This window comes from Labrus mixtus, chromosome 11 (assembly GCF_963584025.1).
Source record: "Labrus mixtus chromosome 11, fLabMix1.1, whole genome shotgun sequence".
In the NCBI taxonomy this organism is placed as follows: Eukaryota; Metazoa; Chordata; class Actinopteri; order Labriformes; family Labridae; genus Labrus; species Labrus mixtus.
In genome coordinates this window covers 5,364,961-5,389,916 of record NC_083622.1, presented here as the reverse complement: position 1 = coordinate 5,389,916, position 24,956 = coordinate 5,364,961, and the positions used below count along the sequence as shown (strand labels likewise).

At 38.2% G+C, this 24,956-nt stretch overlaps 2 protein-coding genes across 3 annotated transcripts; one reads left to right on the top strand and one right to left on the bottom strand.

Annotated features, from left to right (window-relative positions):
• Positions 1 to 178: 178 nt before the first annotated feature.
• On the bottom strand, positions 179 to 12,775 carry ptpn2a (protein tyrosine phosphatase non-receptor type 2a). The gene is made up of 9 exons (XM_061049711.1): positions 12,554 to 12,775; positions 11,216 to 11,306; positions 11,011 to 11,111; positions 10,359 to 10,457; positions 9,011 to 9,148; positions 8,433 to 8,642; positions 5,533 to 5,697; positions 4,113 to 4,321; positions 179 to 1,971 (listed from the first exon to the last, which is right to left on the bottom strand). The coding sequence occupies exons 1-9, from the start codon at positions 12,608 to 12,610 to the stop codon at positions 1,782 to 1,784; spliced, it is 1,260 nt and encodes a 419-aa protein (XP_060905694.1). The 5' UTR covers positions 12,611 to 12,775; the 3' UTR covers positions 179 to 1,781.
• Positions 12,776 to 14,156: 1,381 nt separating this feature from the next.
• Positions 14,157 to 23,276, top strand: seh1l (SEH1-like (S. cerevisiae)). 2 transcript variants are annotated; one of them, XM_061049708.1, is made up of 9 exons: positions 14,157 to 14,355; positions 15,471 to 15,521; positions 15,633 to 15,779; positions 16,906 to 17,117; positions 17,959 to 18,057; positions 18,151 to 18,291; positions 18,468 to 18,622; positions 19,915 to 20,068; positions 23,044 to 23,276. In XM_061049708.1, exons 1-9 carry the CDS (start codon positions 14,245 to 14,247, stop codon positions 23,219 to 23,221), a joined length of 1,248 nt encoding a protein of 415 aa, XP_060905691.1. In that variant the 5' UTR covers positions 14,157 to 14,244; the 3' UTR covers positions 23,222 to 23,276. The 2 variants fall into 2 exon arrangements, with proteins under 2 accessions (XP_060905691.1, XP_060905692.1); XM_061049709.1 differs by lacking the exon at positions 23,044 to 23,276 and adding an exon at positions 21,205 to 21,417 and having other exon boundaries at positions 14,158 to 14,355.
• Positions 23,277 to 24,956: the final 1,680 nt, after the last annotated feature.

Sequence of the window (24,956 nt, the reverse complement as noted above, 5' to 3'; positions counted from 1 at the left end):
AATCCACGGGTAGAGGCCTCCAGTCTGGCTGCATTGATTTAGCTCATGGTCAGAATGAAATTATGCCTATAACACAGCACAGCAGTTCAGGGATGGAGGAGAACAGTTGGTGGAGCCATAAAAGCTCCTTTTCTGACACAGAATTAAGGTCGGGGGGGAAAAAACAAGTAGAACAAGGTTTGGTAAAAAAAGGTGAATGTTTTATTTTAAGAAGTATTTTGTGTTTTATTTTCTTTTTTTTTTAAAACACCATCTGCCATGTTTTTCACTGTAGTTCAGCAGTGTACAAAACTCCCCTGAAATCTTATGTGGAAAACAAGAATGAATGGAATGTTACGTTCACACGTATCTCTTCTGGGTTAAATAAGATCTTAGTAAAAGCAATGTCCAAGAGTGGTATCTAGCCAATCATCTTCCCACGCATACACGGGGGGGATAATGACATTCACGTCCATTTACAACAAAACTCTCAACGCCGTTTCTCGTGTTACACGTGAAACACCGGCTTACATGAGCCGTCATCTAAACTGATCATGCTAGGAAAGCTTGGAGCACACACTTTTCCATTTAACTCACTTCAAGGCACATAAAAAGCTATCTCAACCAGCAAACAAACAGGTAAAGATAAATGTAGACTATTACTACCCTAACTGGCATTTTATCCAAAGTGCTCGCCTCCAACTTCTACATTGCACTATTATAGTTTCAGACTGGTACAAGTCAACTGAAAACCAATTCCTGGATGCTATAGTTTCAAATTAAGAAGTCACACACAATGCAAGCTACAGTGCTATCACTTTGTAATGCAGGTGTTTGTTATACTAAAGATCGGATGGAAATTACATTCCACACATTTGGAGTACAAGGTTTTCCATTTAGCAGCCATCTTGGCTGTACTCTTCTGAGAATCAAACATCTTTGCTTTGGTTTCCTCTTTAAAACGACAGTGGGATAACCTGAACACACATATACACACACATGAACCCATCCAGTGGGTAAACACACGCTATATGCGGTGAAGAACCAGACAAATTGTACAAGCAAAAATCTATGGAATAAAAAAAAAATCAAGCTCTTATAAGAGAAAATTAAAGGTTAATATTCTGGCCGAGTTTGAAATGTCAGCAAGGCAGCTCCCCATGAAGTGTCCCGTCACAAAAAATATATATCTGGCCATTTTGGGATGCCCTGCTTAATGTGAATGGAAGAACAAGTGGTGCTCTTGAGAACGTCTAAATGCATGCATGAAATGCAAATTCAACTAACAATAAAAAATAAAAAAAAAGGAAAAAAAGCCATTGCTGATTTCTTGAGTTGTAAGTCTTCCTACATATCCAAGGTAGGAAGGACAGTCAACACAAGGTTTTTTGAAATGTAAAAAGAATCCAAAGATGATCAAAACACATCTGACCATTAAAAATAAAGAATTCAAAACAAACCTGTTAGAATATATATATTTGTTTGCTTTGTACTGCAACTTTAGTAAGTTTCTTTCAAAGCATTTTGCTATGATACAGTACATTCATCAACATTGACAAGAAGGAAAAGAAATTAAATCATCGTGCTGGCACCAAGATCCTGAGATGTTACTATATTTGTTAAGATCTTACATGAAAAATATACACACACAATCATTTGATCCAGCGCTCCCGCATTTTGACCTTAAGAAATAAATACCCTCAGTTATGCACATGTTACCTTCTAAATCTAAAACCTAGAGAAGTACCTAATCCCAGGTACTGGTGCAAAATATGAGTCAGTTAGAAGTGACTGCAGATGTTTCACTGGAAGTACATCCAGCACACCAGCAGGCCCGCTGCCAAAGCTGTCCCGGCACCCACGTTGAGAAGGATGGGTCTCCAGTACAGCCACTTCTCTCGACCTTTCTCCGAGTCGGTAAGTCTCTGTTTCATCTGCTGGACCCTCTGCGTGGTGCTGGCAATCCTCTCCTCACGGTGCCGTTTTCTGACACTGGGGGGGGCAAAAAAAGAAGAGCCAGTTATGGGTAAGCAAAAAAAACCAGTTTGAACATGAGATCATTGTGAGGCACTGTACAGCTGATGTGCCAAAGAATTTAAAGAATTATCTGATCTTTTTAATTGTCTTTTTTTAATATTTTGAACATGTAACAAAAGATGAACATAACATAAATAACTGCTGTAAAGTGGCGCTAATAGGTCTCAACAAGCCTAGCCTCAACAAGTTGAAAAATGTCACTTTAATTGAGTTTTAAATCCTTTAAAAAACACAAGACCAATCACACACTAGTTTCGCCCTCATAAAGCCTGCAGCATTTCAATACTTGCTCACTCAGGGATCCACCATTTGTCCACCCTTCCACAGATTTGAATGAAACTGTGTGTTTGTGAGTTTCTGCTCAGCTGCTGTCCAACCCTGAAAGGACTGCTTCACCTTAAAACAACGCACAGGACTACTCACTCTTACGCCTCTTATATTTTCTAGTTCAGAGTTTTTGAGGTTCATAACCTTGTGACATGGCCACAATGATTAGAGGGGAGACAACATTATTTAGAAGGTGGTTTGATTAAAATAATTCCTTGCAAGGTCCCTTTGGGGTGTCTCTGTCCCTGTCAGTCATGTTTCTGGTGGAGTCACGTTTATGCTGCTCGGGCGGTCCAGGTTGACCAGTTGGGAAGTCGTTCTTCTGACTTAACGTGATTTCAGTTCAGAAAGACAACAGCGTTGACGCTACCAACAAGATCTGTGGAATGTAATTGTTACTTTTTTGAGAAGAAAGTTGATGTGCGATATGTGAATTAATAAAAAGTATCTAAACATTAACAAAACATATTTTGCCTCCCCATGTTATGACGATTCTGACGTCAAGTTGGCAAGTCAGGCACCTAATTAGTTTCTGAGTTGTTGCTCTGACTTGAGCAGTTGTTCATGAGCATTTTACAACTCGGGATCTCGTTTTTCCGATGTGTCCGACACCACTTGAATGCACCATTAGTCTGCAGTCAGCCTGGTCATGTGTCCTGCTTCAGCTAGGTAGACACAGGTGTGTAGGGGGCGTGGCCAGGGGAGAACATAGGGAGCATTGTTTATAGGTTTTTCCTGTGAAGAGGGCAGAGGAGAGCTGCTGGAAAGCTGTTATCTTGGAGGACAAACTGAAATATTGACTCCTTTTCACGATGCTTCCTACTACACATAAGAAGCAGATATGTGGTTTGGAGGGCTGTGAACATTGAGATCAAGTCAGGACTCTTTGAGGTCTAGTCATTAAGAAATCTTAATTCCAGGATCGGCGAGTTCCACTATATGGACATCCTCTTTTTTTCCTCTTATTGATGACTTTGCAATGCATTGCTTTTTATATATATTTTTTGCTTGGATTACTGGGATCTTCCAATTTTGGAGCTTTTGAGACCCTTCCATTTGAACTGAGTGGATAACAGGAAGGTTTCCAGGAATTGCAATGGGACATGAGAGGTGGACACTATTCTTTTTCTCAAATATTTTTCTTTGTTATTATTTGTGTTTAAATTGGCGGTAAAGTGTGCATCTAATTTTCTCCTGTTGTCTTTTTATATTATTTATTGGTAACAGGGTTGCTCCCCCTTTTCCTACCACTCCCTTCTTGTTTAAGTTCCTCACCAGGTTTTGTTATTAAATTCAGTAGATTTGAATTAAAAAATAAACTATGATTTTAAATTCAGCTGACAGTTCTAACCTTCAAAGAGAGAAAGGAAAACATGCACAACATTAATACCTTCAAATTAATTACATTAACTATCAAATTTAAGATTTTCTAAGTCTTATAAAATATTATTTTTTATTAAAAATTGACAGTCCCTTAAATAAATGAGAATTTAACTTACTGACCGTAAGTAGCAGCACTCGTTTCAAAACAGATTCATTCTAAACAAGGTCGATCAATGGGGCGGCAGTAGCTCAGCCTGTAGGAACTTGGGTTGGGTACTGGAGGGACGCTTGTTCAAGTTCCATAATATGGAAGTTGTTGTGGTAGCTGGAGAGGTGGCAAGCCTCACCACTATTGTGAATACTTCCAGCGCAAAAAGCACTGTCTGCAAACACAGGCCCTAATAGAAATCAAAAAGACATTAAAGGAGTCCTGAGCTGTTACTTACTGTCCAGAGTTCTCTGCAATGCTGTTGTCTTGGCTGTCTGGCTCTCCAGCAGGTAGGTGCTCTCCAGCAGGTAGGTGCTCTCCTGAGACAGGTTGTGGCTCCTGACAGGGTCCTGGCTGACCGTTGGGCCTGCTGTCATTGAATTGAGGTCTGGGTGGAGGTGGTGGAGGGGGGGAGTCATCTCTGGACATCACTATCTGCTTGATTTGCTAAACGACACAAAGATGCAACACAGGGAATCGTTAAGTTCCCTCAACAGTTGGCATTACTGCGTTACCTCCACACTTGTGAATCAGTAAAGGTCTTACATTTTTACATTTGTAGTTTACAGACAGAAAAGTAATAAACAGCTACCGGTAACCCCAAAGCATAGGTAAAGCAATGCAATGACACCACTAACTACTCTTTTGACATTTGTAAACTTGAAATGGTGGTTAATTACATTAAAAAAAAAATTATTTGGAGCTATTTATGTCGTTATAAAGAGAGACAGGGCAGTGGATAGAGTCAAAAATCAGTCATGATTTTTTTTGGGCAAAATCATGATTTTATCACAATTTTTTCATAGTGATCTTAAGACTAATTTGTAAGTTACTGACCAGTTCAACCAAACGTAATTCCCTGTATAATGTTTTTAAATGCACAAAAACGGTGCTGACAAGTTTAGTCTATTTGAAAAACGTCTTTGTTGGGGGTCTGGAGGTCTCACCCAGAACATTTTTTGAATCAGAAATGTCTTACCCCCAATTTGATAAATATTTATGCACAATTTGAAGGTTTTCCTCACCACTTTGAAATTATGATTTAGTAATGTGCTCTCTTTTTGTGTTCATCAGGAACATTTTCACACAGTGATGCATTCATGCATTCATGCAAAACATGTAGACTTCAAGTTCTTGTGTTTCTGTTCTATTTTCGCCCTGCAGACTTCCTACAGCTGTAGCTTCTTACAGGCTCTGCAGCCTTTGTTTATAAGCTACGTTGTTTTTAATGATGTTATAGGATTAACTTCAGTTTTTTTTTTAATCATAATACAGAATGTGTTCATTGGCAAATCGTCAACACGTTCAAATCCTTCCCGATCTAAGATCGTTATATCGCACACCACTAGCCCCAGTGGTTAACTAGATTTGTACAAACAAACAGAGAATCCTAAAAACAAGGGACAAAGAAATTGCTGTAGTTTAAAGCCACCAGTTTTTACTATCAAACCCTTCAAACCTCTAGCTGCTTGGGGTAATAGTTTTACAAATAAAGTTGAAAGTGGAAGGCTGTTGGAGAGTCTGTTTTATGGTTTGAGTAAAAGCCTGTCCTCTATCAGATACACACTGGACATTGGCAGTCATCTGTCCGGTCTCAGACATCAGAGTTTCACTGCCATAGGAGCACTAAAGCCTAAACAGCATCATGAACGAGCTACCTGTGCTGCGGAGTAGTCTGTCAGGACGAGTCTGGCTCCCTCAATGACCGCCATATAGGAGAAGCGGAGCTGATCAGGGGTCTGGATCAGACCCATGCGGTATTCCCTCATGTCGAGTAGCACCTTCTGTATGTCCACCGATGATGGGTTTTTTCTCCTGGTCATCTGCAAAACAGATTAAGATGTTTAAGAAGACAAATGAAAAGCATCTGCATTGAGCCTAGTTTTTTATTTTAAGACAGAAAACAGACATGCTGGCCCAGGCTTCTAATCTTAGAATCATGTATGGATGGTATTAAGAGGGTATAATGTAAGAGTTTCAATCTTAGTCAACAGAGATCCCTGATCAGAAAAGCAATCAAGTTATATACTATGATTGTGTATAGGTCATTTCTCAGTCCGTTTGGTTACTTTGACATCAACACATACATACGATATATGTCAGGCAGGAGGTGATCTAACTTGACTTGACATTTTTATCAAATCAGAAGGTAAGCATAATAAGTTAAAGACTGTTTAGTGGCAGCTTTGACTGTTAAAAGAGAAACTTAAGGCTTAACGCAACACCATGCAACTATGTGGTCCTAAAATAGTAGCTTAAAAATATTTTTGGTTAACACTGACATGAGATAAGGATAATATCTTCTGTATTCTCCACCCTGAATGACTGAAGAACAAAAACATTTATTTTAGTGTTCATCTGACACATTATCACACAATGCTAAATGACATCATTTTAACACTTTTACAAAACATGTAGGCATTAGCAGTATCTTTTCATTCAGTCGTCAGCTGCACAAAACAAATTGAACAACAGTATAAGAGATATTTAACATGAGACGTTGCACCACAATCATTGAATACAAAGACGGATGTAAAGGCAGATGTCTCTCCCTGATTATGTGCAGAGCCTGTGTCAGACACTTCTTCTCTGGGCTTAAACTGTAGCAGGAGAGAGCGAGCGAGGATCGCCCAGGGATTAAAAGGAAAAAAGAAAAAAAAAAAATGGACGGCAAATATACTTAGGCAGTCATAAATATGGACAACCTGGCAAACTGCCCAGCAATAGTCCATGTGTGGGAAACACTTTCATGGATAATTTCAGTCTCGAGGGTCAACTCTTCAGGATGGAAAATTTTGAAATTCCTGATAAATTCGAAAGAATAGCATCGCTGATTATGTCACTTGTATTGAGTACGGGTACCATCAAATGCAAGAAGTGCAAAAAGCCTTTCTGAATGAGAGCAGTAGAAAAGTAACTGAAGCCGTTTTCCCATATGCACTCCTGAAAATATCTAGATAATTTCAGGAGGACTGCCATCATTGAATCCATCCTCTCCTCCTCCATCACAATCTGAGTATCATATACTCTGCAGAGATGGTGATAGACTGCAATCTGCCATCTCTCCACAACCTGTACACCTGCAGGACCCTGAGGCGTTCGGGTAAAACTGTGGCCCACCCCAGACACAGACTATTCTTGACCCTCCGTTGAGAGGCTGCGGTCCATCAGGATCAAAACCTCGTCACGCCACAACAACAGTTTCTTCTTCTCTGCTGCCAGCGTCATCAATAATGCCCCTGCCCTACCTGAAACCCCCACATTACATTAACGCACATTGGACCTCAGAATTCTTCTGTTTATAAAAGCACACTGTGTGGAAATGTATACTGTAAGATATTTTCACAGTAGATCATGCACATACCTGCAAACATGTACAGTTCCTCCACTGCACCTTGTGTCTTCATATTCTATTATATATTTTTATTAGCTGTCCGCATTAACTTGTCAATCGCCATCAATTAAGGTCTAAAATGTTCATTTCAATCACAGGCTATTTTGTCCCTTTAGGGCGCTCTGTAGATAAGCCTCTAATGTCTCCATGTAGTCACTGTGATGGAAAAGAACGACACTGCTGCGTCTTTGAATGTCTCAATTCACTTTAAAAAAAAGTCCTAGAGATCATTTGAAGAGTCAAAAGTAATATCTCCTTTATTACATTTACTTCTTTACAGTTTCCTTTAGCTCTTGTCTTTGAATTTTTGATCTGGAGCAAGTTCCTTTTTCGCTGGTTAAGTTAGTGTCTTGACCTTCAAACTACCGGAAGGACCTTAATTAAGAGACTGGACAAAAGCACTCCGTCAATATCAGATCCGATACCAATATTAGATCGGATCCGATGACCATGACCACAATTTCCCAGTTTGGGATCAATAAAGTAATTCTATTCTATTCTATTGACAGAATTTTCATATCGGTGCCGATCCACGTCACCGATCATGAAAGATCGTCGGGCACTTTAAACGCTCTCAACTCGCACTGTCTCACTTTGAAGACATTCAGAGCGAACTGCAAGTGGCCACATATGATCTACATCAAGACGTTCAGGCGAGATGGAACAGCTCCTTCTATATGATCAAAGTTCTTTGTCCTCATCAGCAGGAATATTACTGTTTTCATAGCTTTTTGACATTGTTGCTCGACTTCCATGCTAACTGTTTTTCACTAAAACACCAAACCTTGGCAATAACACAGATTCTGATATTAGATTGATAATGCTGAAGCATAAGTGCTTATAAATGATTTACTGTTGTTGTCATATACTGTAATAACCTCTTCAAACTTAAAAATGCAATAAAGTAAGCTGATGTGTTTCCATTTTATTCCTATTACCAAGGTATTCAACTAAGCTGAAAAATGCACCCGACATGCCACAACCTCTCCCTTTCCATCTGTTATTAAGTAAGCATAATCTTTAAATCTCATCTTGCTCGCTTGCCATAACTCGAAACTATTGAGCAATGTTTGAACTATTTGTTGTCAACCTTGACTATCGACTTGAACCGTTTTTCGATTTTCTGCATATTTGATGAAATTCCCTCTCCCCCTTTTTCCTCACCAGGACCAGGCAGGTGTCCACCAGGGCAAAGGTCCCAGAACGCCCAATTCCAGCACTGCAGTGCACCACAGAGGGCCCGTGTTCCTGGTCCAGCGAGCAGGACTCCCGCACCTTGAAGAGAAACTTCAGAAAAGAGGCGGGAGATTCCGGGACACCGAAGTCAGGCCACGTGGTGTAGTGAAAGTGGTAGATCTCCCTGGACTCTTTCGTCTGACAACAGAAGACACGAAATGTAAGCTCAGATTGGATCATTTCTTTAGACAGAGTTCAGCACGACTGTGATTAGAATCGATCATCTTCATACATTCAGACTTTAACACTGGGTTTTTTTTACAATAGTGAAACAACACAAGTTAGCACAGGTAAAGTCATGATCAGGACCAGTGGCAGCTGCCCTGAAAATAGAGCCAGGATAAAGCAACACATGTTAAAAAAAACCTATTCTCTAATACAGAAATGAAACGTGGAAGTTTTTATCTCACAAAATATCATCTCTGAAATTATACCACTCAGCATCTGGGGGTGGGGTGGGGGTGGGGGGGGAAGTGATTATCTAATAATCTGCCTGTCACGCTCACCATTGTGTTATGCAGTTCTAGGACTCGGATTGTGTAATAGGATTGGTCCTCCTCAGAAAGTAGCCTGACAACAAACCCTGTGTCTGTGAAAGACATCTGTTGCTCTTCTGTGGTGGGCCAGTACTGAGCACACTTTTCCTGTTGAGACACAAATGTATTTACTTCACTCACTGGAGACACATAGGCCATGCTTTCTGGTGTAGCAGAAATCTTATAGAGAATCATGCACATCCGTTGGAACCCTGTGACCAAATAGTGTCACAGAATTTATTTATTAGATACTGAATCAAAATCTTTTTTTTTTTTTTTTAGCAAAATACAATGTAGCCTTGCAAGCACAAATAAACAATATTCAAACACAGAGAGATTCCTGCAGTGGATGCAAAAAAAAAAAAAATCAGTTTTCAGACAAAATGTGAAATGAAATGTGTCAAGTCTAATTGGTTAAACAACACACAAACAAGTATTCATTTGTAAAGATATGTCGAAAAAAATTAAAAACCCCCCCGTCTGTGCTCATAACATCATCTGGAGGCATAGCTCGGTTATTAAGCCCTTCTCCAGGGATTGTTTGGATTAACTTTACTGTTGCTTTCAGCCACTTGGGACATGGCACCAACATTCAGTTTGATGTAACGATGGCTCGGCCTCAATATCAGGATTTCCCGTATTGAATTCAACTACTAGAAATCTTTTTCAGCTGCTGGGCGCCTGTCCATCTGTCTCTGGTAAGTTACAGTTTGACTGAATTTAGAATGTCACACATCAGCTAAAGACTCTCTGCTGCTAAATGAACACTACACCATCAGATTCAACCAGATTTAATTACAATAAACAAAACTGTGTACACAGGAAGCATAAACCCTGAAATCATGATGTGGATTTGTCAAGACAGTCAAAAAATTAAAATGTTGTTGGTTCGACTCACAACAGGCCACATGTAACAAAACCTAACCTGCTTGTTGTTTTTTTAAGAATGGCGTTTATGTCATCCATATCCAATGTATTTTAATCCAAAGTGTATATGATTTTGCATCACACAAACTTCTTGCTCCAGTGTAATGTTTGTAATGATTGATCCGTCTGGCGCAATTTTGCCTCAATTCACATCTTTCCACTGACTTTTTTATTTCATCATGCTGCATCAAATATTTGAATTTGCTTTTGGTCAGAACACACCGTAACACAGATAAGGTATGCTGACTGCTCTTTTGGTATCAAGATCACCTTTAGCTAGTATCACTAACACGATATGAAAGAGAAGAAAAATGAATGCTGGAACATCACAGCCTAAACTAGAACGGGAATGTTAAGAAGTCGGTGTCAGCAGTGACTGAAGTGTACTCACAGATCCCTTTTCAATGACTCTGTTGAGCATTATAACGGCTTTGGAACACTGCTCCCAAATCATGAGCCAGAAATGACCACAGGTATTCCTCAAAGGCCCCTGTGGAAACAAGAGAAGAAGAAAATTCAGAAGACGAAAGACCATCATTTCACCAGGACCGTTTCTCAAATCCAAATGTTTGGGGTTCTCTCATTTCATTTTTGAGAGTTCAAATTGATAACTCCTTTGTGCTAACGCAAGTTGGAGGTGTGTCGCTGGAGGAGAGCGGAGGCTTCAGAATAGCGGTGGTGTTTCCAAACAGAAGTTTGTTTTGGTTTCATGCTGGCGCTCAAAAAGTCGCACATTCTTCCTTTGACAAAGAAAAAGGCCTCAACTGCGTGCACTCGACATATTAAAACAACTCAAACTGATTGGCTTCAAATGAATCAGGCTGGATGGAAAGCTGTTTGATTAGGAGGTGGAGCAGACATATCTGCCCGAGCAATCGAAAAAAAAAAAAAAAAATGAGCCCACAGATTTGACATGTTGCTAAGCTCAACAAGTTCACAAAACATCAAAATGATATCCTGCACACACTGCACACTCTTCAAATGATCCATCGATATATTCAACATGAGCATATAGAGTCATTGACGTAAACACTAAACCATACCTGAGAAAGAATGTAAGCTCTCTGGGCTTCTTCCACCATGACGAGACTTGCATTGATGTAGTCATTTTCAGAGTTTTCAAGTTTTACACGACTGTGATCGTCTGAAACAAGATTCAAGAGAATAGGGAAATTACAGAATCACATAGAAACGTCATTCCACATTTACACATTTTTACTAATAACCTTATTCATCATCAAGACTCACATGGGCTGACATCTCTGTAGCGGTTCAAATTCCGATTCACTGGAAGTTTTGCCACTTTGTAAGGATATTCACTGGCTTGGTTGCGAATCTCCTGTTTGGAGAGACACGAAGACAAAGTAGGAAGGACATAGTGTTAGAAATCAGAAAAAAAAGAAATACTTGATTAATCCCCGGGGGAAATTCAGGAAAGTAAAGCACACCTGTGTAACACACTCGCTATAACACCACGTCTTTCGTGCCAGATTAATTGGAACTATCATCTAATAGCGGACGTGCCAGCTTTGCTTGTTCAGATTGTCATTTGTCAAAGGGCTGTCGTGTGCTCGTGTTATTCCAACACATAGTTTTCATGATGTGTATGGGGTGCGGCCAAAGACATTCTCCAAGCCTCAACTGAACAGGTTTGTTATTAGTTTATTTTAGAGAGATAAGTGACAGAGTATAATACTTAAAAAAAACACAAATAAAGGCACCTAAAGAAATAAACTAAGCTTTGACAGACATCAGGAGTTTCAACATTTCAGTGCACATGGGGAAAACAATCCTACTTCTCAGAATTTTGCAATTACCTTGAATTTCTTCAATTCTCAGTAACGCTGTAAGATAGTGACTGAGGGACTATTTCTTTAATAAAACTATTATTTATACATTTATATGTCTCTATCCAAGAACATGTCTTTACCAAGAGCTGCCCGGGGCAATGTCTGTTACCAATACTGCAAGATTCAGGATCTTCTGTATCCTCTAAGTGACTGTTTACGGTGTTACACTGGTATTTTTAGGTCGGCTAAATCATCCAAAACTGTAAAACTGGGTTATGTTTGGCTGTAAAACGCCACCAGTAACATGTAATCCTCCACTTAGAGGTTTCATGCAGTATTACCGGATAAAAGCCGAAATTAAACAGGGTCAGAATGAAATATTATAAAGTAAATGCTGGGCTCTTTTTTTTTTTTTTAGACAGCTGGTGGTAAAGGGTAAAAACACATGCGCTTTTCTCTGGAAGTCCTGACGAGTTCTCAGAAACTGCAGCTGACGTCTACTAGCGTCAGCCAGCATTAGCAAACTGAGCTCAACTATGAGGACTGTGCGGCTGCACGTTTTCTAGCTACGGAAGTCAACGTAGCGGACTGCTTAGTTACTTTCTCAGTTGTCTTCACCGAGTGCATTATCCTATGTTTCTCCTGCACACAATATGATTAAGTGTATACGTTAAACACAGCCGAGTGAATCGCGTGAAAGCTTAAAAGTGAACAAACATTAGTGAAGGAAGCTGCGGCTAAGTAAGTTAGCAACCGATCGTCATAGAAACACGAGAGGCCCAGTGTCCCTACTTACATTGTAAAGGTTTTGCCATCCCCCGGACGAGTCAATGTCGTCAAATTCTTGCTCCATGGTGTCGTAAATGGTGTCGCGGGATGATCACAGAGTGTTTGCAGCGCCGTTCACTGAGTTACTCCTTTCTATAAGCCATCTAAACGACAAGTCTGTGTAACCCTGGGAATCCCTGCGGGGAGTCTGCTGCTCCTGCACAAAACTGACTGCATGCACGCTGACTGACTGACTCGGGTTGCCAGTTAAGCGTTTATCTCAACCTGCCGGAAAAAAAAACATTCGAGTGTCATACTTCTCTGTGGATGTTTATTTTATGTTAAAAAAAAACACTCCAAATGGAATATTTTAGAGTTAACTGGCTTTGCTTTTTTATACAATTATTTAAACCAATATAAATAATTTACAATGCCTAACATGCGTGTATTTTCTTTACATAAAATGGCAACATTGTACCCATATGAATGACGAAAATGGTACGTTATTTTTTTTATTATTTATTTTCCTCACCCTGGAGTCCAAAGTATGCAATATGATGACCAAATTAAATGAAGTCATTATTTTCATACTAAACCTGGCAACCCGTGTACAGCAAACATGTAACGATAAAGTTGCATGCCTCCTAGTTTTACATTAAAAAAAAACATTCGAGTCCCATACTTCTCTGTGGATGTTTATTTTATGTTAAAAAAAACCACTCCAAATGGCATCTTTTAGAGTGAACTATCTTTGCTTTTTTATACAATTATTTAAACCAATATAAATAATTTACAATGCCTAAAATGCGTGTATTTTAACTGCCTACAACCACTAACTCCCCCCTCCTACATTACTTCTTCATTGTACTGTCCTCCTCGTTTTTTGTTTTATTGTTTTATGTTTTTAAGCGTCTTTGAGTTTTTAGAAAAGCGCTATATAAAACCAATGTCTTATTATTATTATTATTATTTTATTTACATACAATGGCAACATTGTACCCATATGAATGACAAAAATGGTACGTTATTTTTTATTTTTTATTTTTTATTATTTATTTTCCTCATCCTGGAGTCCACAGTATGCAATATGATGACCAAATTAAATGAAGTCATTATTTTCCTACTAAACCTGGCAACCCGTGTACAGCAAAAATGTAACGATAAAGTTGCATACCTACTAATTTTTAAACGATATAAAGCTATACATTAAAAAAACATTACTTTGTTTTCTTGACATGATATGTTTCAAAATAAATAATAATTTAAAAAAAATAACGTACCATTTTTGTCATTCATATGGGTACAATGTTGCCATTTTATGTAAATAAAATAATAATAATATTAATACGAATAATAATAATAATACGAATAATAATAATAATACGAATAATAATAATACTAATAATAATAATACTAATAATACGAATAATAATAATAATAATAATAATAATAACAATAATAATAATAATCATAATAATATATTGGCGCTTTTCTAAAAACTCTAAGACGCTTAAAAACATAAAACAATAAAACAACAAAAAAACGACGAGGAAGGGTGAATGCGCCCCTCAGTGGCCATCACTAATGCACACACTCACAACTACACTACACACACTGAACTGCTACAACATGCTACTTACCCGCTCAGCACACACACACACACAGTGGACACATGACAATCTAGCTAGGTAGCTGGTGTAGCCAGTGTTGCTGCTCATCATGTTTGTAGCTCGTAGTATCGCTGCAGACCACAAAGATCTCATCCACGATGTGTCGTATGATTTTCACGGTCGGAGAATGGCGACTTGCTCCAGTGACCAAAGTGTGAAGGTAACTTTAACTAACGTCAAATGTGCATCACGTTGCTAATGTTAGCGTTAGCTCTCAAGGCTAAGCTTGTTAGCATTACCCACATTATCAGCAGTTTTCTGTGGTATTTACTGACCCACATCTCATATTATGTTATTATCTAAATTTGAGGATAAATATTCTGACCATATGTGACGGATTAACCTAATTAATTTAGGCCATTTGCTAGTTATGTTACCCGTAGCATATAAGCTATGGTTGCTACAGTTAGCTCCACATAAAGTTTTAATGTAAACACTGAAAACTTTATTTAAAGTCGATTTGCAAAAACCTGCATCATTTATTATACCACCTGTGATTAAGAGGTGCAATGTATAGTTCTAAACTCATCAATGATGTTTCATAGTAAAACACATATTACATTTAATACACACCACCACACATACTGTGCAATATTTAATTTATATTTCTGCAATATTTTACATTTCATACTGTGCAATATTTAATTTATATTTCTGCAATATTTTACATTTCATACTGTGCAATATTTATTTTATATTTCTGCAATATTTTACATTTCACACTGCAATATTTATTTTATATTTCTGCAATATTTTACATTTCATACTGTGCAATATTTAATTTATATTTCTGCACTATTTTACATTTTATACTGTGCAATATTTATTTTATATTTCTGCAATATTTTACATTTTATACTGTGCAATATTTAATTTATATTTCTGCAATATTTTACATTTCATACTGTGCAATATTTATTTTAGATTTCTGCAATATCTATTTATATTATGTTATGCTACTACCTGTAAATAACTCCTACCATACATTGCCCATCTTACCTGAATGAGAGTTCCTTTTTTTAAATTTCTTCTTTTGTTGTTTTTAGCTGTGGATGCTTGTATGTGTGTGCACTTTAAGGTGAAGCCAAATAATTTCGTTGTACAATTGTATAATGACAATAAAGACATTCTATTCTATTCTATTATATTATATTTAAGAAAGCCATTGACTTTCATATATAGGTACTCGCTTTATTACTAGCTTTATTAAGTTTACTCAGACACTAAATCATCAGCTGTTATTCTCAGCATTGCCTTCCGTCTTCTTTGTTTCAGGTTTGGGATAAAAGTGAGAATGGAGAGTGGCACTGCACAGCCAGCTGGAAGGTAACCTGCTGCTGCTTGAACCTTTTTAACTAAGAAATGCATTTTTGGTAAAATAGCAGCATACAAACCAGTGTTTGGATATATTGACAAAGATTAATTTTTCCTGTTCAGACACACAGTGGATCAGTGTGGAGAGTAACGTGGGCTCATCCAGAATTTGGCCAGGTTCTGGCCTCCTGCTCCTTCGACAGGACAGCTGCTGTCTGGGAAGAGATTGTTGGGGAGTCCAATGACAAGCAGAGAGGACTGAGCCACTGGGTAGGAGAAACTTCAGCATCCAAGCAGAATACACCTTACAAACATACATTTAATACTTCAACAAAGACTGCTCACCAGTTCTGTAACTATTGCAGCATTCACTGATCATAACAGTGAATCAACAATCAAAGTCAAAACAATCCCACCTTGAGTTTCTTCAGTTCTCAGTAATGCTGTAAGATAGTGACTGAGGAGTAAACTATTATTTATACATTTTATTTCTCTATCAAGAACATTTCTTTACCAAAAGCTGCCCGGGTCAATGTATGTTACCAATACTGCAAGATTTAGGATCCTCTGTAACCTCTAACTGACTGTTTACGTCGTTACACTGGTGTTTTTATGTTGGCTAAATGTTCATCCAATACACCTCACATACATTTAATACTTAAACAAAGACTGCTCACCAGTTCTGTAACTATTGCAGCATTCACTGATCATACACAATAATTTGTTGTTATGGAAGTTTACCCATCTGAAGCCCTGTTTGCACAGGATAGGTCATTTTGGAATTACCCCCCATTGTCAGTGTTTGTTTGGTGTGGCACATATGCACGTACAGCACGATAAGTGTACTCTGTAATTAGCTCGAATTTACTAACATTTGGGATTCAAAAACATCAAGGCTCTGCATGACATCCCCCTTGTAGTGCACTTCAAGTGCAGGGGACATTGCCTAAATGCAAACACGCTGTTAGCATTATTAGAGCCTGCTGAAAGATAGAAACTGTTCCTTACTGGATGATGCAAAGCATGTCATCCATCTAATCATCACTTTTTCACATGCGGTTCTTCTGATTGATTTTAGTTTGCTCTTTCTACAAATGGATCTCCATACGGTGAAGCAAGCTGAGCCAGCTCAAAATGCTGTCAGATCTTTAGGGTACAACATCAAACACAGCCTCCATTATTCTCAATTAGAGAGATGGCCAAAAAAAACATGAACAAGATGATTGTCGTCCTAAATTACTGGGACGTTGATTCAGACAGACTCCAGTACGAGCCAAGCTTTTTGATATTTCCATTTTGCTGTATTCTCTCTGTTGAATATCCCTCGTCACTACTGATAGCCAATTTTCTAAAGACTCAGGTTCTTAAAAAAGCATGTCACGCTCTTCTGTTTTAGATAAAGAGAACCACACTGGTGGACAGTAGAACTTCAGTGACTGATGTGAAGTTTGCTCCCAAACACATGGGCCTCATGCTGACCACCTGCTCTGCGGACGGAGTGGTGAGGATCTATGAGGCTCCTGACGTGATGAACCTGAGTCAGTGGTCCCTGCAGCACGAGATCTCTTGCAAGCTGAGCTGCAGCTGCATCTCTTGGAACCCCTCGAGGTTAGACCGTTTCTTTCCAAAACAAAGCTGTTGTGACATGTACAAAGCATTTTCAGTTGAAATTGCCAGCTCGAGCTTTATTTAGTCATGCAATGTGATATGAAGCTAAGTTATTACATTTCCAGATTTAATGTAACATATTTTCTAAAATCATTAATTCACTTGATGTTATTAATTATTTTCAATCAAAGAAAGGGCTAGGTTTTGTTTTCAGAATTGAAATTAGGCTGGATAAAAAAGCAGTTACCAGTAAATCTTTAAAATGAATCCTCTCTGTCGTTGGCAGAAGAAGCCTCATGAGGCTTTCTTTATATTTTTGCTGAAAACAATGGAAAAGCTTTTAGATGTTCCACGATGTCGGCTAAAAACCCGAGGTGACAGAGCCTTTGCAGTGGCTGCTCCTAACTTGTGGAACAGTTTACCTGTGCACAGCAGCACCGCCACATCTATTCACTTTTAAATTGATGCTGAAAACATACCTCTTTGTGTTTGCCTTTAACAAACGTTGAGCTTGACATTTTATTATCTCCCTGTTTCAACTGAGGTTGTTTTTTTTAATGTGCTATATAAATAAACGTTGACTTGACTTGTCTATGGCATTTCAAACTCTGCAAAAACAGTGACATCTGGTGGCATGTGAGACTTATAGCAGTCTTTTTTTAATGACGTCATTAATGACATCTTGCTGATGTTAATAATTTTGGTCTCCTGTGGTAATAAAAAAACTAGAAGCTGGCATGATTCTAACACGACATTTTAAGGAATCTGTTTGATGTACTTGCTGTGTACTTTGAGTATTTGTGAGTGTAACTTTGTGTTATTTATTCCTACCACCACTCAGCTCTCGTGCCCACCCTCCAATGTTTGCTGTGGGCAGTGATGACAGCAACGTAACATATGGAGGGAAAGTTCAGATCTATGAGTATAATGAAAACACAAGGTGGGTAACGATGTAGTGCTGTGTATCAATCTCTTTTTAAAAATTCCCCAAATCTAAATTCTTCTTTTTCATAATGTTTTAATTTTTTTAAAGGAAATATGCTAAAGCAGAGACCCTGATGACCGTTACCGATGCAGTCCATGACATCGCATTTGCTCCAAACCTGGGACGATCTTTCCACGTGCTCGCTATCGCAACGAAAGATGTCCGAATCTTTAAGCTTGTTCCTATGAGGTGAAGTCTTGTTTTCTCTCATTACTGTGAAAGTTGAGTTATGAAGAAGTAATGTCATTTAGATTTCATCAATGCTGAGCGTTAAAACTTATTTTTACAGATGTTCTAAACTGTAAAAACAAAAAAAACTTACCAATGAATCAATGAACTTTCTATTACTTGGATCCCTCTGACAGGAAGGAGAGCGTATCTGCGGGGCCCACCAAGTTTGAAGTGCAGATTGTTGCTCAGTTTGACAACCACAACTCCCAGGTGTGGCGCGTCAGCTGGAACATCACCAGCACCCTACTGGCCTCTTCTGGGGATGACGGTTGTGTTCGCCTGTGGAAAGGTAGCTACTGGTGGTGGTGACTACTTATCTGTCTTCTTTTTATCATAGTGATAGCAACCCTGGAAGCTGTGTTTGTGTTTAAGTGTTTGTCCATTTTTACGTTGACAGCGGCTCTTGCAGGTATTGAGAGACTTAACAAATGCATTATTGGTATCAGTCTATTTCTGTAATTTGACCCTGGTTGTCATTTTCACAAACAGAGATGTGGTATTTCCACAGTGCTAGAATTGCTAGAACACCAGTTTGAGGAAACCCTTTTCACCTCACACTTTCAGACTCTCTGTAGGCTGATTGTTGACACTTGAGATGGAATCGATCTCATCTTATATCAGTCTCGGGTCCAATATTGATGGAATTTACATATGGGATAGCGGACTGACGCCACCGATCCACGTCACAGATTAAGAAAGATGGTTGGGCACTTTAAACATTCCCCACTCGCTTTGAAGATGTTCACACTGAACTGTAAGAAGTGTCCACAAATCGTCTCCATGACGACGCTCAGACGAGATGGAACAGCTCCGTCAAAAGTACAATTCTTACACTTGAGTTTTAACAATTTAATTTGACAACCAGACAGTTGTTGCTGCTTCCTGTTTGTATGTGAAGCTAACACAATGCAATGCTGGGTTTACTACAGCTTTATGTAGCCTCACACATACAGTACTACCAACAACAACAACAACAACAACAACATTATTAGTTACGTTGATAATAAAAATATTGGTATTGGAATGGGATCGGAACTGAAAAAAAGTAGATCGTTGCATCTCTAGTTGGCACTTAATGCATTTATCATACAGTGTATTGAGCATGGTTATTATGGTTTAGGAAAACTAACAAAATAACAAACTACAATACTACATCTTTACGTTAACTGAAATAAAAACAAAACAAGATGAAAATATTCTTAGGTTTTATCTATGAATCGAGCTGACGTATATTCTTTATGGTTTGTCTGTGATTTCAGTTTTGGATGAGCTCGTTCACAGCAGAAGTTAATACTGTTTCTCTTTCTTATACTTTACTCTACATGGTACGTTTTGTATAAAGAACTTGGCTGATATGATACAAAGACAGCTTTTAGATATAGACTTGTGTCCCTGTGTGCACGAGAACTGAACAGTTTCTTTATGATTTTATAAACAAATACAACAGTTTCAGTTTGTTCTAATTTATGGTTAAGCCTTTTTTAAATTAGTTCATAGAAGTGTTTTTTACTTTTTTAGTTTTTGTTTACGATAAACCTTTAGTGTGAACTCTCATTTTTAACTTCTTTGTCCCCTCTGCAGCAAACTACATGGACAACTGGAAATGCACAGGCATCCTGAAGGGGGACGGGAGCCCACTCACCGGCTCATCTGGCCAGCCGACAGCTATGAGCACTGTGGTGGGTTCCTCAGTTCAGACCTCCCAGAATGCCTTGAACGGGATGACTGCAGGAAGGTAGGTGGTGTGGTTCTTGTGATGCCACTCACCCAGCCTGACCCCAAGCCAGTCAGAACTGACAACTCACTATTCCTCACACTGACTGGGACTACAGCTGCTCACTTACAAACTCTCCGGGCCCCCACTGACCAAATGTTGCACTTATGCAAAGGGTTGCCAGCATAAAGCCTACGAAGTTGGATGCTTTGTGTGATTGTTTTTTGTTTTGTTTTTTTGTACTGCTGCATGTTGTAGGAGTGGTCTTATGTTCCCACTTTGCATTGTCAGTGATAGGGGCACAAAAAGTCAAATAAACCTGTTTATATAAATCTGATATGTGACTGTTATTTCAAATGCTAGAGCTATTTGAATACAGAGGAACAAATATTTCTTACCAATTTATTTCTAAATAAAGAAACATTTGATTACTGCATCTTGAGGTTTATATTTTAAGATTAGCAATTAAATCAAAGACTGTTAATATTTTCATATTTCTCCTCCTCTTTTTCACTTCCAAACTTGAGCAGCTGTTGCCAAACTCTTTGCACAGCTGTAGCCGGACTTGCATGAACCCTATTAACCACCTTTGATAACATCAGAAATGTATTCAAAGACATTAATTTTCATTAATACAGCCTCTCACGTTTGTTGATTTTCAGATGGAAAAACTGAATTCATTCAAAATAATATTCATCCTGTCTCTTTTAAAACACTCAGGGACTTTGATCATCATGTCTTACTTGATCTGGCAGCACAGGTAACTGTCACTGGCTATCTAAAAATGCCATGTAAAGGACCTGGAGAGACAGTCTTAAGACTTTACCTCTCCTGTCTACATCTCTGACAGTTGTGTTTTTTTCTTACAAACTCTTGGGAGCTTAAACTTTGAATGTATCACAGTTAGTGAATCGTGTTAAACTTAACAACCGTCATAACCTCTGTATTAATCTTGCCCGGTGTTTATGACTCACCGCTAACCTGAGTAACCCGAGACCTGAGCACTGTGTGACTACTGTTTAACAACTCTAAAACCAAATGTGATTGTGTGCTGCATTTTTGTTAAGGTAGTTGCATTAAAGTCGTTAATGACAAGATAAGGCAAGACATGGGGGTTTGTTAAACTAATGTGGTGTTGTACTGCTTGTTGCATGCAGGATTGGCAAGAGAGCTCCCTTTGCCCCTCCCCTGCGGCAGCTGACCTCTCCAAAGATATACCAGCATCCTGCATATTACTAATGTCTCCTCTGCATCAGTTGCACATTTCTGTTGTGTCAGTGCATTTGAAATGTGTGAGTCACGCTCTGGCTGAATGCAGCAAGGGGTTGCAAGTGGTTAAAGGAGCAGTGTGTAAGATAGAGTGACATCTAGAGGTGAAGTCGAAGATTGCGAGCTTGGAGGAGAACTATCTGTGGCCTTGATAAAGGGAGAAAGGCCTCCTTAACAACCATTATTTGGTTTGTCTGGTCTAAGGTAGACTGGTGAAACATAAAGGTACATCATGGGGGGTGACACACTCGTAGAAGTGGTGTGATTAAAAACCTGAGCGTCCAGGTGCCACTTGTGGTATGAGAGAATCAAATTTGTAAAGACTGAACTATTAACACAGTAATTATGATTCCTTTTATTTATAGATTTGAATGAATCAATGTTTCGAAACCAAAAATTTAAACAAGATGATAAAAAAAATTTTTTAACAGTGTTGGAAAAATAGTATGTAGAAGTAAAAGTTATATACTCCTTTCTCTCTTTCTTCTTTTAGTTTATATGTTATTCCAACAAATGCTCACATTTATTCAAAACGTACAAACCAGTATCCCCAGTTTATTTATCCCCACCTAAAATAAATAAATAACAATCCCTGTGTATTTACAATCCAAATATCCACCCAGTGTTACAAAAATAAATAGAAATACCCCTAAAAGAACTTTTCCTCTTCCGTTCTTCCATATACCTGAATTATGATCATAATGTACATTTCAGATCAGTTGAGTTTTTTTTGTTTTTTCAAACCTTCCTATGAGCCCGGAGTAAATGTTTTTAGAGTTTTCACAATGAAGCATCTCTGTGACATGGAGGAGCTCTCTGTTTTAGTCATTGAAAAAACTACTTCACATATTCAGTGAGCTCTGAACCCAATCGAGAAACTTAAAAAAAAAAAAAACTCTAATTCAGCTGAATATGGTCCTATATGTAAGTCTTACAAATACATCAGTGGTAGTGATGGTCTTTCAAAATGTCTAAAGGAGAGACAAATCTCTGGGTTCTGTTTTTTCTCTGTTTTCATCCTTTTACTTTATTAGGGAGGGGAGATTAAAAGTATGCTTAAACGTTAACACACTTCCGGTGACATAGAGAAGAATGGGTTACTTTTGTTTTCCTTGTGTGTTTATTATGATCAGTTGGCATCGAGCTTAGAGATGCCTAACAACACATTCCTCTGCGAATAGAATCACAAATCTCTGGATAAAGATGTAGATAGCTTGTCTTAAGGTATCGGTGTAACTCTGATTCTGAGGTGATTGTAGGAAGAATACAATTATGATTATAATATTCCATTTGTGCTAAAACAAACAAATAGACTCCTTGATCTTACATACTGGACCTCTTAATGCTCTTTTCTTGGCATGAAAACAGGATTTTCTATTCAGAGTTTCAACATGTCCCTTTATTTGTAGTTAACCTCTTTCACATCTTTGCATCTTCAGCCATTTACCTCTGCCTCATTTGTTTCCGTATGCATGCCATTTACAGCTTCTAGTTTTGTTCTGATTCTAACGTGTTTTCTTCCGTTCTGCAAATGTGACCGCACCCTTTTTAAACATGTATCCATACGCTGCCACTCTCCACTCTCTCTTTTTTTCAAAAGCATGCAAACATTCTGTCTCATTTTTAATCTCTCATTTTTATTTCCTTTTATGTCTCCTTTTGTGCCCCGTTGTCATCGTCTCCTCCCTGTCCATGTCTTCGTCTCCATTTGTTTGTTGTTGCTTCAGGTATTTCTTTCCCCCTCTGGATACTCCCAGAGCAGGGACCAGGTGTGGTCACCTGTTGCCTCCCTCCTCCCTCATAGAGCACTGTGATGTTGAGCCCATTCAGCCTCAGCAACAAGCTCTTCCCCACAGACTCTATTCTAGAGCACTGCTGCCCTTACCAGAGGCTGAAGGGCAGTGATTTGGGAATGTGCTTTATTTTCCACTTGTGTAAATTAAAAAATGTATTAAAACATTTTGTCAAATTTGAATTATATTGCCGACTAAGCCTTTTTGAGAATGAATGCATTGCCACAAAATTGTTTAGACTAAATGAACTAACTTTTGTTTTGTATTGTGCTTTCATTTAATGAAATGTGAAAAAAATCCTCCTATTGTTGATAAGTTGTTTTTTTTTGCTTTGAATCAACTGTGAGTGTAAGCCAGGAATGCATACAATACAAAACACACTGACATCTTCAACCTCATTTCCAGCTGAGCAGAGGTATCACATGGTGATCATGGAGAAATAAAAACAACCCTCAAGGAGGAAGTTAGAATAAACAGCACAAGGGTCTTATTTTAGATTATTATTTTCCATTACTGGAAAAAAACAAACTGATAGAATCCATTCATGGATGACAGACCTCTATGTGAGACTGCTCTTCTATGAAAATAGCCCATGAGTCATTGTCACACATTTATTTTGTTGTAAATGGATCCACTGTATTGAGTCTTGACCCTACCATTCAAAAATGTATAGATGTTCTATACACTGACAATTATCTGGATGGAGCCTGATTTATTGATCATGTTTCAGGTTTTCTCTGCCTCTTTCTGAACAAGTAACTGATGGGATGCCTACCAACGTCATAGCTTTTTTCTCAGGATATTTCCCTGAAGGCATCAGTCAGGAATTGCATTTTGTATAAATATAAGTCACTACTCTTTAAATGTTAACCTCGATAACACGATAGACTATGTCGTTTGTTCTGGCGGGTGGGTATGATAAGGGCTCAGATGCTTTTCTCTAACAGGAATGCATGGGAGGCAGCACTCAGCAGGCAGCTGTCTCCTAACCAAAGGCATTCTTGCAGCTGTTTAGCAGATCACATGATACATTTAAAACTCCTTCTTGGCCAGTAACTGTCATACTGCGAATCTTTGGTTTTATGTCCTTGCCCAGGGTGCTAGATCGTTTTCCGTAACTTTAACCAGGGGGCTTATGTCGAAATATATTCAATCTACGTGTTCATGTTACACATTTCTGCAGTTCATTTCAAACAGTAATTGAAACTACCGTTGTCAGATGGCTGGAGCCTGAAAACATGCATCCCCTTCTTTTTCTTCTTAGCACAGACTTTTTTTTACACAATAAAATACAAATAAAAAAAATATTTTGATTCAGGATTAGACGTGTGAGTGTTCTTTTATGTTATGTTGTTGTCATGTTTAGTTCCTTTGTTCTTTAAGCCATGCTTAGTCTGTAAAGTGTTTTGTACCTGTTCATAATTACCCAAAAATATACAGAAGTTGTTTGTATTTCCATCTAATGAGGAGGATCATGGACGGAGATTTAATTTTAAAAGTCCATTTGCACGCACTACATTAAAACAAATGTGTATCTCAGTAAATGGAGTTAAATTATGGAATTCTCTCGATAATCATTTAAAATGCTGCTCAAGTATCATTCAATTTAAAAGAATGTATGAAGAAAAGGTTCTGGGAAATTATGAATGTATTGAGTTAATCTAACTGATTGTATTTGATTGTTTCTATATTTTTTTAATCAATTTTTTGTTTTGTGAAAGAAAGAGAAAACAACAGGTTAGCCATCTTATTCTGTTAAACAGTATCTTATGTTATTAGGAAAGGGGCAAGTATTATAGGTTTTCTTCTTCCTGCTCCTGTTTGCTCATGAACAGTGTTTCAGCATT